The 14,666-nt window shown below is 40.5% G+C and overlaps 1 protein-coding gene and 1 long non-coding RNA gene across 23 annotated transcripts in view; one reads left to right on the forward strand and one right to left on the reverse strand.

Moving 5' to 3' along the window:
• The window catches only part of LOC105475214 (microtubule associated serine/threonine kinase family member 4), a 577,292-nt gene that overhangs the window by 213,111 nt on the left and 349,515 nt on the right, over positions 1-14,666 (reverse strand). For 2 of the 22 annotated variants that reach the window (XM_011730311.3, XM_011730306.3), the window contains exon 1: positions 625-1,775. The exons of the other annotated variants lie outside the window; for them this stretch is intronic. In XM_011730311.3, the coding sequence (XP_011728613.2) occupies positions 625-671 (47 nt within the window). In that variant the 5' untranslated portion in view covers positions 672-1,775. Of the gene's footprint in view, positions 1-624; positions 1,776-14,666 lie in introns of those variants that run through there. 22 annotated transcript variants of the gene reach the window in all.
• LOC112425453 (uncharacterized) lies at positions 3,623-7,668 on the forward strand. The gene is made up of 4 exons (XR_003016515.2): positions 3,623-3,687; positions 5,614-5,819; positions 6,953-6,997; positions 7,534-7,668. It is a non-coding gene; the product is annotated as an uncharacterized lncRNA (long non-coding RNA).

Genomic DNA, 14,666 nt, shown 5'->3' on the forward strand with positions numbered 1-14,666 from the left:
TAGCTACATTACATCAGAAGGCAGTAGTCAGATGAGTTAATGGGTTAAAAAAAAAAACAGCTAAGCAAACACACAGCTCAACTAGGTAAACACATTGCATGCAGTGGCTGGAGATTCTGCAGAGAGGATTCTAAATGTACCACAGTTCATTAATATTCTGTTGCACAGATAAAACATGGATCACATCTAATGAACGTCACAAATAACCCTTCTCTTGCACTCTAATCCATTGTAATGTCTTCTATTATTCAATGCAGACAGAGGCCTTTCTTTAGAAAAAGGCAACATGGGGATAAACAAACAGTAAGAGAGAAGGAGAAAAAGACAGATACACCATGGCCTACTGATACATTCTTTCACAATGAGCTGTTAAGATGTTTCCAGAACTGGGGTTTAGTAACTTTAAATATGCAGCAATGCTTTTCCCCTGACTGCAATGCAAAACGCTGGTCTGGGTGTCCACATTAGCTGAAACCAAATACCATGCATTTAAGACATGTTCCTCTACCTCACACTGCAGTGCTCTGAGGCTGTCAGTACAAACAAATGCTAAATAGCTATTGGTCGCCGGAAAGCGAGTGCCATGCAGAAAGCATTAAAATATTAAAGACAGACAATACTTACTCCAAGGTCAGCCCCGGAATCTGTAGCCTTTCCCGCTGGGCTTTCATGGTTGTTATATGTTAGCACACTCTATTGTAACCATGACACACACTCCCTGCCAGCGTCCCGGTGATGACAGAGAGCCAAACCGAACCTCTCTAAAGGACTGGACTAACACTCTCTCGAGGGGGAGGGGGAGGCTGCAAGTTTGGGTCCTTCCACCTCTAGCCGTAATCAAGAGATGTCAGCTGCTTTCCTCAGGTTAACGGCAGTGCACACTGCACTGATTTTGTTAAAGGAACGAGGCTTGCAGCTCTGCATATCAAGTAATTGGTTTCTGATTTTTTTTTTTTTTTAAAGAAAGTCGCTTTACTCACAGACCCACTTTTCACCTCAGTGAAATGAAAAGTCCTTTTCACCCTGCAGACTGGGGCAAAAAAAATAAAGCAACAGTGTCACACTTGTAAAAGAGTTTATCTCAGCACACGTCAACTATTCCCCACCTCCCTGTGATGCTCTCGAATAGAATTCAGCCACCCTGAGGAGGCTCGTCTTACACTTCCCTTGGTGGAGTTAACTAAATCACTCATAGTCCCCGAGAAAGAAATGAGGAATAGTGCCACATAAAAATAATTAGATCTTTCTCTATATATGGCAATCATCAGAACGAGGAATAAACTAACTGCATTAATTTGGGGGAAGTCTGACTCTGTTGTGCGGCAGAGACTTGTGTGAACAGGCAAACCCGACGATAGGAAACTACCAACTGGAAATGCAAGAGATTTTTCTTGGCACTTGGATTTTTATTTTCGAAAAGCTCATTTTTAAGATCGCAGTGCTGTATACTTTACAAAAGCAATCTAATATGAATAAGGAGGGAAAGAGAGAACACGAATTTTGAAAGCCTGAAAGTTTCATCTTGTATTTCTTCAAAGAACCTAATTTTTGACAGCATTCATAACTTGGAACTAAGTGTACTTCCATTGTAGTGTATGAAGAACGTAACTGACTCACTTCCTCTAATGCATTTTAAAATGTTTTAAAACTTGGCAACCTCTGGTTTGTTGAGAAGAAACACTAGAGCAAATTAAAGCTTTATTTTATCAAGAACTCTAATTTTCAAGTACTACAAGGCATCTCTTTCCGTCTCTCTCTCTCTCTCTCTCTCTCTCTCTCTCACACACACACACACACACACACACACACACACACACACACACACATACATACACACACACTCAAAGAGAGAGACAGCGCACCAAACTGCGGAGAAATAGCAAGTATATTCAAGCAGTTATATTTCAAAGGCTATGAATTCAAACTCGGTCTTTTTACAGATGAAGAAACTGAGGGCACACAGTTGGCGGCTATACTAGGATTAGATCCTGGTCTGTAAATTTACTCTTATCCCAGAGGCCTGTCTAAGCAGGGATGCCACGGGCAGCTGTTCGGGTTGTGCCCTGGGCAAGGAAGGAGGTGGAACCAACATCTAGTCTGCTTTCCATGGTTTTATGCCTGCACCTGGCTCTGGGCTGCTTCCACCCCATCTTTCTCATTTTCACGAAGTCTCCCTCAGCTCTGTGCCCTTCTGGAAGGCTACCTGTCTCTAACTCCACAAAGGTACATATGGGCCAGTGGAGGTTTATAAGATACTCTCAGAATGTTTTCTACATCCTTAGCTATCAACTTGCTCTGGGGCATTTGTTAATGTTAACTAGGTACCAACTTATTTCTCAGTGTGAGCTCACAGAACCAACCAATCCTCTTACCCTTTGGAGGTAACAAATCCATACCTGAAATATAGTCACTGACTCCATAGACAGGCAGCTAGAGATGTAAAAAGTAATTGTAATTTAGTAGAGAAAAAAGCATCACAAAAGGAAATACTAAAGATATAATGGATCCCAGCTACTCAGAAGGTTGAGGCGGGAAGACTGCTTGAGTCCAGCAGTTTTGAGACCAGCCTGAGCAACACAGCAGGATTCCATCTCAAACAAACAAACAAGATATAATAGAACACAAAAAAGAGGACTCAACATTCCTTAGGAAAGTTGTTCGGGGAAAGTTCGAAAGCATGGGTGTCACAGCCAGATTATGACAAACAAAGAAAAGAAAAAAATCAGTTACCACCCTATACCAAAAAATAAAGCAAAATCCCCAAATTCTTTAACTTTTAAGGTAGACATTCATCTCAGGAAACACATTAGAATATTATTCCATAGGCTTCTACACACAGATCTTCTGAAGTAAACTTCAGTTCCATATAGCCAATGGACTACAATACATTTTTGCTTCAGTTTCCTTTTACTACCCTTAATTTAACATACCCAAAAGAAAACTCACCATCCTGCCCTCCAAAACCCCAAAATAAGCCTCCTTCCAATGTAAAAGATCCAGAATGCCACCATTATTTCCACCTAATGTCAAAATACATTGATCCAAAATACATTGTATCTTGGCTAGATTATTCCTTCTAACTGGTCTACTTCCTCCCCGGCACCCTCCACACTTTGGTGGCCACACACGAACTCCAGAGTGATCTCTTTCAGAATATGTTGCTCTTCTGTTCAAAATCCTCCAACAGTTTCCCTGTGATTAAAAGCCATAAATTTAGGACATTTGGCCCCAAACGGGATAATCAAGCATCAATAGGAACAACAATGGTAATGTATTACAACATATCAAATGTTTAAAGTCATGAGTTCAAGAAGAGAAAGTTACGTCACCTTGAGAGGATGCTAGAGAACTACTGCAGTCATCTTGAAAACTGATAAAGGGAAAGAATCAAGCACATCCCCTGCATTCCCTATGAGTTATACTTCACAGATGGGGAAATCATTTACTTCGTAGATGCATTCCAATTGGTAAATAAAGGGGGAATTGCGGTCGTAAAATATCACAATTTTTCAGACTCTAAAGAACCAGGGAATCTAAGCCATGATCATCAATGTCTGCTGACATCACAAAGAGAGAAACCCTGGACAACGGGAGCCTCTCAAGACAACACACACGAAGTAATCTTACCAAAAAGACTCCAGCACCCCGGATACAACCAAGTCTCTACATCAAAATATCAAGTTACAGGTTAGAAACAAGGGGATATGTTAAACAATATCTCAGAGACGTGAGCAGCAAAAGCCAGATACGGAAGTCAGAACAAATGACCTGGTTTCTTAAAATTTTAATGGGGGGAAAAAAGAGATGGAAGGGGAGCCCAAAGTTTAAAAGAAGGCCAAGCACAGTGGCTCATGCCTGTAATTCCAGCACTTTGGAGGGCTGAGGTGGGAAGATTACTTGAGGCCAGGTGCTCGAGACCAGCATGGGAAACATAGCAAGACCCTGTTTTCACAAAAAACAAACAAACAAACAAAAAACCTTAAGAGACTATCAACTAATTGTAATATATGAACTTTTTAATGGGTCCTGATATCAAACTAATCAAACTATAAACAAACACGCACATAATCAGGCATTTAGGAAATAATCAGCATGATATTATATATGTACACACTTCAGCCTGAAATATATATTGAGTATATGTATATACGTGTGTGCCTATCTATACACACGTGGTTTGGATATCTGATAAAACTAGCCAATCATTTTAAAGTATAATATTGGATCATGATTACCTTTAATTCCCTATCTTTTATAGATACATACAAAAATATTTACAGATGAAATAATACATGTAGAGTTTGCTTCCAGATGATCTGGGGAGGGGAAGATTATATAAAATTAAAGTGGCTTTGGTTACTATTTATTAAACTTGGGTAATAGGCAAATAAGGGGTTCATTATACTATTCTCTGCACTTCAGTGTATGTTTGAAATTTTGTCTTATAAAAAATTGAAGAAGAGTCTCACCAGGAGTCTAAAGCTCCATATGGTATGTCCATGCCACACCTCCACACCCGCTCTTCTACAGCTCCCTCCTTGACACCCCTCACTACCCTTCACATGTACCAAGCACACTCCTGCCTCATCCTTTGCACTCACCGTTCCCACTGCCTAGAATTCTTCTCCCCTGAGATGTCCAAACATCCTGCTCCCGAACTTCCTTTACATCTTGCTTGACCCTATTTGAAAACACAAGACTCCCTCATCCAGTGTTCCTTCTCCTCTCTCTCTCTTTTTTTTTTTTTTTTTTTTTTTGAGACAAGGTTTCACTCTGTTTCCCAGGCTGGAGGGCTGGAGTCCAATGGCACAATTATGACTCACTGCAACCTCTGCCTCCACCTCCTGGATTCAAACAATCCTCTCACCTCAGCCTCCTGAGCAACTGGGACCACAGACACATTCCACCAGGCCCGGCTAATTTTTGTGTGTGTATTTTTTGTAGAGATGGGTTTCACTATGTTGCCCAGGCTGGTCTCAAACTCCTGGACTCAAGTGATCCAGCCACCTCAGCCTCCCAAAGTGCTGGGATTACAGGCATAAGCAACCACATCTGCCCTTTCTCCTTTTTTTTTTTTTTTTTTTGACAGAGTCTTTCTCTGTTGCCCAGGCTGGAGTGCAGTAGTGTGATCTCGGCTCACTGCAACCTCCATCTCCGGGGTTCAAGCGATTCTTCTGCCTCAGCCTCCCGAGTAGCTGGAACTACAAGCACATGCCATCACATCCAGCTAATTTTTGTATTTTCAGTAGAGATGGGGTTTCACCATGTTGGCCAGGGTTGTCTTGAACTCCTGGGCTTATGTGATCCTCCCTCCTCAGCCTCCCAAAGTGCTGGGATTACATGCGTGAGATGCCATGCCCAGCTTTTCTTCTCATCTTGATGTATTTTTCACCTAACATACGTTATATTTATTTATTGTCTGTCTTCCCCTATCAGAGTGTAGGCTCCAAGAAGGCAAGTGTGTGTTGTGTGTTGTTTATAGCTGTTTATTCCCAGTGCCAACAGCAGCCACGTACGTATTCAATAAATATGTGCTGAAAATGAATGAATGACCCTCCCTATATTGCAGAAACCACCAATTCAGGAGATTTTTCATTTTTTAAATAATGGTAGCTCACCACAGTACTACATAACTAAACAGTGTCAGAGCAATGACCTCAAAGAGTAGTCTTAAGAAACTGGAGAATTGGGACATGTTCAGATACCACATGAAGACCCAGAAAAGACCTTTGCTGGCTCGGAGGCATACATTATGGACTAGCTGTACACACGTGCGTGCAGAAGAAGAGCCTAAGGCTACACTAGAGTCGTGTGTAGAGGTGGGTTGGGTGGGGGGGACATTGGTTTAAACCACAGTACTTTGATATGACTAAGAAGACATATCTATATGACAAGATGGAAGTTAAGGAGTCTTCCCTACCACTGCTGCATTAATGGTGGAAATATGGGGTTTAAACGAACCCAGAGGCATGGTTTAAAGCTAGATACTTCTATGCATTTTCTAGAGTGGTGGTTCTCAACCAGGTTTTGCAATGTCTGAAGACATTTTTGGTATTACCCTTAGCAGCAGGGAAAGAGGGGGTTACTGCTATTGGCATCTAGTGAGTAGAGGCCAGGGATGCTGCTAAACATCCTATAGCACACAGATATTGCCCCACAACAAAGAATTATCCAGACTCAAATCAAAAGTGCTATTCTAGAAACCTTGCTTTAGAGACAAGGGTCAATTTCTGCAGGACCCTCGGCATCACTGACTACTTTTAACATGTCGGTTCTGATTTCATTGCACTCAAATGGGGTGAGGGAGGAGCACTCGAACTGTTTGGCTTCTCATGCCACATTTCTCCTCTGGGAATATTACTTCAGTGTATGTATATACTTCTGCCCCATTTTCAGGAGGAATGGCTTTTTATAGACAGAGCCTCAGACTGTCTCTAAGTCACAGAAACCTAATTATCAGGGTCTCCATGCCATACAGGAACAGCAACCTAGATATGGAATTCTTAAAAGCAATATGACCCAAACTACATACAAAATAAGCTTCACCACTGCTTATTTTGAGGCCATAGTTAAATAGGCTGACTCAAGAGTAAAGCCACTTGCATGTGTCTGAGGCACCTGGGCAGACAGGATTTAAACTAAGAGTTTTGACTTCTCAGATGAAATTCAAGGGACAGATCTCCCCAATGCAATATTTTCTCACCTTTTTCCTTTCTAGATCCAAGGCAGCCATAAGGAATACACAAAATCTTAGGGCAATCGTGTTCCCTGAACGTTCAATTATTTCTATATTCTTAAAAGATGTGCACAGTTGAGGAAAACTTTCAAAGAAGGTGAATGTGTATGTGCTCTCTAACCACTCACGTAATCCAGTAAAGGTTACATGAAGTTATTAACATTGTCATTCTCTCAACAGCTCATATCATTCATTTAATACACTTTTATTCTGCAGCCCCTGTTCTAGGTGTGGAGATACAGCAGTGGATGAGACAGAAAGGTACATCTATAAAGTCTCCATTTATCAGGGAAAATAAATAAAGACACACATAAGGTCATTTCTGATAATGACAGGTACTCCCATCACATGATGATGGGCAGTGAGTCAGGGAACAGACAGTATCTTTAGATCAGGCTGGGAAGATGAGATGATGGGCAAGCTTCATCTGCAGGATTAAAATTGCCAGGTCATGAGAGTCGGGGAGAGTGCTGCGGGCAGAGGGAGCAGCAATTGCAAAGTCTCTGACATTGGAACAAGGCAGGCTCATTCAATGCACAACAGAAAGGCCATGTTTGTGATGAAGAGTCATTGAACAAACCTTTAGTGAGCATTATACAATGCATGGCATTATCAGGGATGCAAAGATGATCCATATGTAAGTTTGGGTCTCAAGGATTGTATCATCTGGTGAAGCAGGGAGAGTAGAATAAAAGTTAACAGAGGGGATCAGATTTATGTTCTATATGATGAGGAGGTAAGAAACAGGTTTGATTTTGGTGGCATCGTTTAATAACGGGAGTTCATTTTTCGAGCAGGTCTTTGTAAGAAGCTGGCTAATGGCTTCTCAGGACTCTCTACCACTTCAAAGAGCAGGAAATATGAGTCTATCTGTATGTGTTCATTCACTGAAGAACATATCTTAAGTGTTCACTGTGGGCAAGGCATTAAAGAAGCAAAATGACTAAGACATGACTCTGGTCTACAGAGGCATTACGAGAAAAGACCAGGGTGGAAACATCTTCCTCTCTTCCTCATCCGTCTCTCTCTCATCCTTCTCTCCTGCTTCTCTTCCTTCCCCAGACAACATGGGCCCATTTCTCCCCAATCAGAGAGGGTTCATCATTGTTACCTAAGTTGTCAAGTTTGCCACCTATACACCTCAAGAAGCTCCTGCAGGATGTGCTCCACATGAACAATGACAGAAACCATTGAAGAGAAATGGATGAGATCAAAGAAAGGGTGGTACATGGAGAGAAGCAAAGGGAATTACCATGATGTTAATAAGGGTGAGGAAAATCACCAAAAACTGCCGCCATGCAGTAGACGTGGATAGCACACCATCTAGCTTAGAACAGAAAAAATGGAGTGTCCAGGAAGGAGGCTTTGAGAAAAAAAACTTACAGGTTATCTGATATGTTTGATAACACGGAAAGTGCAAACAAGAGTTTTATAGTTCTACTGAACAATGTGGAAAGGATTCATGACAGCTACATAAAACCTAAAGAGAAGAAAAACACCCCAATTACTAACTCCAAAGAAAAGCACAAAGTTATAAAGGAGAGGAACATTATCATTGGTTCATCAGTGGGAAAAAATACACATACACACACACACACACACACACACACACACACACACACACACACCATGGGAGGCAAAATAATGGCCTCTCTAAAGATGTAGCAATCCTCAGAACCTGTGAATATATTATTTTACATGACAAAAGGGGCTTTGCTGATGTGATTAAGAGTCTTGAGATGGGCCGGGCGCGGTGGCTCAAGCCTGTAATCCCAGCACTTTGGGAGGCCGAGACGGGCGGATCACGAGGTCAGGAGATCGAGACCATCCCAACATGGGCTAACATGGTGAAACCCCGTCTCCACTAAAAAATACAAAAAACTAGCCGGGCGAGGTAGCGGGCGCCTGTAGTCCCAGCTACTCGGGAGGCTGAGGCAGGAGAATGGCGTGAACCCGAGAGGCGGAGCTTGCAGTGAGCTGAGATCCGGCCACTGCACTCCAGCCTGGGCGACAGAGCGAGACTCCGTCTCAAAAAAAAAAAAAAAAAAAAGAGTCTTGAGATGAAGAGATTATTCTGTATTATCTGTAATATAATGTAATCATGATTTCCTATAAGATAAAAGAGGGATACAAGAGATACAGTTAGAGGAGATGTGACAAAAGCAGAGGTTGGACTGATGTGGCCAGGAGGCAAGGAATAGGTCAGTGTTGCTGGAAGCTGGACACCTAAACTTTCCAGTCATGGATAAGCCACGTCCCCTTTTCTTAGGATAACATGGGTTGGCTATTCCATCACTTGTGCTACAAAAATTACCAAGTGATACAACCGGAAAGTTTTATGAGTTGTTGTTCAAATAATGTCTTCGATTTAATGCTTTCCTTTTCATAAGAAAATAACAAGGCTATGGAACCTTAAGGCCTAATTTTTAAATGCCCTCTAATAGTAGCTCTGCTTGTAATAACCCAAAACTGAAAATTACCCAAGTGCTTATCAATAGCAAAATGGCTAAGTACATTATGGCACATTCACATGATGAAACACCACACAGCAATGAGACTGAATGGCCCACAACTGCAAGCAGTAATGTGGATGAACCTTGCAAACATCAAGTTAAGCATAATGTTGAGCAAAAAGAAGTATAACTGTGGAAATGTAAAACGGTGCAGCCGATGCAGAAAATGGTATGGCAGCTTCTCAGAAACTTAAACACAGAATTAGCATATGATCTGGCAATTCCACTTCTGGGTATATACCCAAAGAAATGAAGGCAAGAACTAAGATATGTATATACCCATTTTCACAGCAGCATGATTCACAATAGCCAAAAGTGGAAGCAAGCCAGGCATTGATTGACAGATGAATAGATGAGCAAAATGTGGTAATATCCATACAATAGATATTATTCAGCCTTAAAAAGAAGTTCTGACACACATTACAACATGGATGAACTATAAAGACATTACACTAAGTGAAATAAGTCAGACACAAAAGGACAAATATTGTTATGAGGCTGCTCTAGGTAGCTACTACTCTATATTGGCACATCCTGTAGTTAAATTCATAGAGACAGAAAGTGGAATGAATATTGTCAGAGACTAGGGGAAGGAGAAATGGGAAGTTAGTGTTTAATGGAAAAAGTTTCAGTTGGGAAAGATGAAGAAGTTCTCGAGATGCATGGCAGTGATACTTGCACAACTCTGTGAATGTACTTAATGGCGCAGAATTGAATGCTTAAAAATGGCTAAAACAAAAATTTTATGTTAGGTATATTCTCCACAACTAAGAAAAAAACAGTATACTACTATACTTACCCTATGACTCTACTTATATATGTAACTTCAAATTTCTGGCATAGGCAACCTATGCTATCAGAGTCAGGATAGTGGTTAAGGTGGTGGAATATGGCGTAGGGTGGGGCAAGGTAGTGGCAGGATTTTCAAAGGGGAGTTCCAAGGCAAGAATCATGTTCTTTTTCCTATGTGCTGGTTGCAGTTTGTGAAAATTCTCCAAGCTTGTGAATTTGGGGATTCCTCAAAGTCTCAAGCTGCAGCTCTCGTAAAGCAAAGAATCTATTTTAGAGGTTTTACAGCTTTCAGACACTTCTCAAATACACTCCCTCTTTAAAAAAGTTATTTATACTCAGCGTCATTCCATCTAGGATTTGAGGCAATACATAAGAATACACACATACACAGACTACTCAGTAACTTTTTGTTAAACCAACAAATGAAACAAAGTAGAAAATTAAAAGTAAATTAAATCAGAACCACAAAAAATAGGATTAAAAGACAAATCCATGGGAAAACATAGAACCCTAAGTATAACAGAAAACACAGAATCTTAAAGGGATAAATTTTACAGAGCTATCTGTGACCAAAATAATTAATTACTTGCCTGTATTAGTCTGTTCTCACTCTGCTAATAGACATACCTGAGACTGGGTAATTTATAAAGACAAGAGGTTTAAGTGACTCACAGTTCAGCATGGCTTGGGAGGCCTCAGGAAACTTACAATCATGGTGGAAGGGGAAGCAAACACATTCTGCTTCACATGGCAGCAGGAAAAAGAAGTGCCGAGCGAAGGCAGAAGCCTCTTATATAATAAAACCATCAGATCTCATGAGAACTCACTCACTACCATGAGAACAGCATGAGGTAAACTACCACCATGATTCAATTATCTCCACCTGGTCCTGCCCTTGACATGGAGGGATCATTACAATTCAAGGTGAGATCTGGGTGGGGACACACGGCAAAACCATATCATTGCCCAACATCAATAGTTAATAAGTGATTGAGCTGGGACTTGAAATCAGTTCTGACTCCAACTACTGCATTCTTTCTACTGTAGTAAGCTACACTTTTCCATATCATAGTATGGGCGAGTTGTTTGACAAAATGATTCCAGTAGTATTTTCCCAGGTAATGTATTCATTAATGTAATATTTTTGTCTCTTTGCTATTGTTTGCATTCATAGTTCTTTGACAAGTACCTCCAGCTTACCTTTTGGCATGTGTATCATATATATGTGTGTGTGTGTGTGTGTGTGTGTGTGTATATCTGACTTTATGCAATGTTTTCAAAAGTGCTATTAAAAACTTGTTGGGGGGTGTGAATTAGAAGCCCCATGAAGGCAGGAGTCACATGCCTTTATAGTCACTGTTTTATATTAAGTGCTTAACACCATGCTCGCACACACAGTGGGCACCTGACAAAGCAAAGAGCTAATTAGTTAACAAAGATTACGAAAAGTAGAGTCATAAGGGGTGTTAAATTCAACTGGGAGACTATTTCCAGATGGCTTATTTACCCATTCTTGACTAGAGAAATTCAAATTACTCTGGGCCATCTTAAGAAGTTCAGCTTGCCATGTTTTACTCAGTTCCAGCCACACCAGTGGACACTGATGGCATTTTAAAGCCCAGCGACATGGCTTGTGAGTACCAAGAGTAGTTACATAGCTTGGAAAGTGCTGTGGAGGAATGGTGCAAGCTGCCCTGAAAAGGACAGGCTGAGGGATTTTGCTGTGCCCTACCTAAGCTTGGGGAGCAGGGGGACAACAAAAGGCTCTGGGTATCAGGAGGTGGAAAAGAAGTATAAAAGCATATGTTTGGATAATTCTGTAACCAAACAAGCAGAGAGCTACTGAAGAACAATCTCTGGTAACATTACACAGAGACTACATATGAACGCCAGTAATGCCTTCCCCCTCTCTAGATAATCTAAAACCTGGAATCCGATTGCACACGTATCTTATCCTCCTCACACTCCAACTTTGGCTCTTTGGAACTCAGTCTTTGGCTCTGTAACAGGTAATCTAATTTGGAATATGGCACAGGTTCTCGTCTTGCCTTTCCTTTTCTGTCTGCCCAGCCAACTTGGGAACTTAGTCCCTCAGCCTGTTTAAGTCTTTAAGCTGCCAGCCTCCTTCGTCACCTACCCCTTCTTTATACGCAGGGTATGCAGGATGGAATGGAACCTGTGACACTTGCCTTGTGCATAAGCGAGACAGTCCACTTTACACGAGAACTCTGTCATCTAGACACTCTATTTTCCTTTGTATTTTGCAGGGGAAAGAGATTAGATTTTTTACAGTCTCCAGGTGACATGAGATTATTAAATAAGTATTAATGTATCTTTACCAATGTCAGGCTCATGCTGCCTCCTCACATCATCAGCTACTGACTGTAGAGGGGAAATTCTTGAGACCCAACATTAAGAATTAAAATATACCCATGATCTCAAATCTAAATAAAAAATCAACTTACTTTTCCCATGGGGTCCAGGATACCCTACCCAACCAGGCTTTGCCAATATATGCAAGCTTTAGGAAAAAAGCTGTCTCCTGCCATGGGGAAACGCTTTGCAGGTTGGAGGAGGATTATATAAGGCAAGGAAGATACTCCTATGGATATTTCACTATAATAACAATTCTAGAAAGAAGAGGCTGCACAGAGAAGCAGCATTGAGTAGTAAAGTGAGTGGGAGGTTAGCTTCCAATATCTAGATGGTAAAGTAAGAAGCTTAAAATACTTAAAACCTCGAAGAATCAGAGAAGACTGTTAACCCATTATACTGTGATTTCCACAAAAGCTCAGACTTGAAACTTGATGTGCTTTATAAGAAAAAGCAGAAGAGAGAAATGTTCATACATTTTTCTTTGTAGGGAGATGGATAGGGCACAGGAAGAAAAAAAACCAAACCATATTCCTTTATTTCACTGTTCCTTGACAGATCAGGATCAGGCAGCAACTCAGGTCTGGTCCAAACCCTACAGGGACCATAAAAGTCATGCAGAAAAAATATACTCATTTTCCACGGTCCTACTTCTTCTAGGGCAGAAACAACAATAAAGAATCCAGAGGTGAAAAGAATTAGTACATCATAAAAAATAAGAAAGAAAAATAAAATACTCTCACATTGACGGTCCCTAAGAGAATTTACTCACATACTTAAATTTATGCAGCAAGTTACCAGGAGCCTCATAAATACTGGACCATAATCAAGCTGTAATCATTCATTTTATTTACATCTCATTAGGGGGCAGTAAGGTAATGATCTTCCAAAGTTTCACTGCGGCCAATGAAAAAGAAAGTGGATGTCTAAAGTGGGGAGGGCATAAAAAAAGAATGTCATTTGTCCCAAAGGCACAGAATTATTAAAGACAATCTGTTTAAAAAGTTACCATGTGCTTTTATGCATTCCCGACTCGTAATTGCATTCTGAATTATTTTTACTCCACATATTACGTATGAGGTAAGACCTGAATCTATCTGACTAAAGAATTTAGACTGAACTTTTAGCATTACGTGAAAAACAAACTTCCATGAAATAGAAGCTGCAATGGTAATTTCCAATACACCTGGAACATTCACCATATATATTACCGCTTGTCGTTTACTGTTGGCAAAATCCATGACAACCTTTCAGGTACTTCTATAGCAATTGGAATAGCTGCACAAAAGGGCAGAGCAGCAATATACTGAATAAAACATCCAATGCCTGTATCATTCCTTTGAAGGCTGTCAGCCATACATTTTGAATAACCTGAAATGAAGATCAAAAGGGAATAGAATTCATTTATTTATTTATTTTACCTGAGGCGGTGAATGAAAGTAAAATTTAGAATTACGAAAGGTCTAAATTTAGGCAAACATCAATATCTTGCTTATAAGAGCTACAAAGAAGTTCAATAATTTCATCTAAGTCACAAAGCATGACACTGAGGTATAAAAATAGAGACCAAAGCAACAAAAAGAGTTAAAGAAAAATAAAACCAGATATTCCTTCCTCTAATTTTTTCCTTCTCAGTCACCTTCTGCCTGACCTTCCACACACACAGCTCCTCTGTATTCCAGTCATGAGCAGCACATTGGTTCTCTTCAGTAATTTCAGTTTGAGAGTGGTTCCTCCTTCCTGTGGGGATTCCCTGGGAATTGTTCATGTTTCTCCCTCTTTTCTCAAGCACATTTTAAAGACAGGAAGAACGTGAGAGAAGTCAAGATGGGAAGAAGAGAAAAAGACAGGCTGCATTATTTTGAAATGCTTCTACCTAACACGTAAATATCTGTTTGAAATAAACCTTATAAGCCATCTCTTTATACGGATTCAAAGAAACATAGTTGAAGAAACTAGCTGAAGGACGAAAATGCTTGTTAAGTAGTTTAACACATAAACTGCTGTGCAAGTTATGTGCAAGTTTAATGGGAACCATTAACAAACCTACTATCACTACATAATGATTCTCTATAAAAGATCATTCAGCCAGTAAGATTCCGAATATAGGGTATACCATAATTACCTAACTGACAAATTAAATATGATCCCAATACTCAGTGTTGGAAGCTTTCCCTACCAAAACAGAGTGGATGCAGCCAGTGCCTTCACCTACTTCCAGCAGACACAGAGACAGCTAAGGGCACGGAATG

The sequence above is a fragment of the Macaca nemestrina genome, chromosome 6, assembly GCF_043159975.1.
Source record: "Macaca nemestrina isolate mMacNem1 chromosome 6, mMacNem.hap1, whole genome shotgun sequence".
Lineage (NCBI taxonomy): Eukaryota > Metazoa > Chordata > Mammalia > Primates > Cercopithecidae > Macaca > Macaca nemestrina.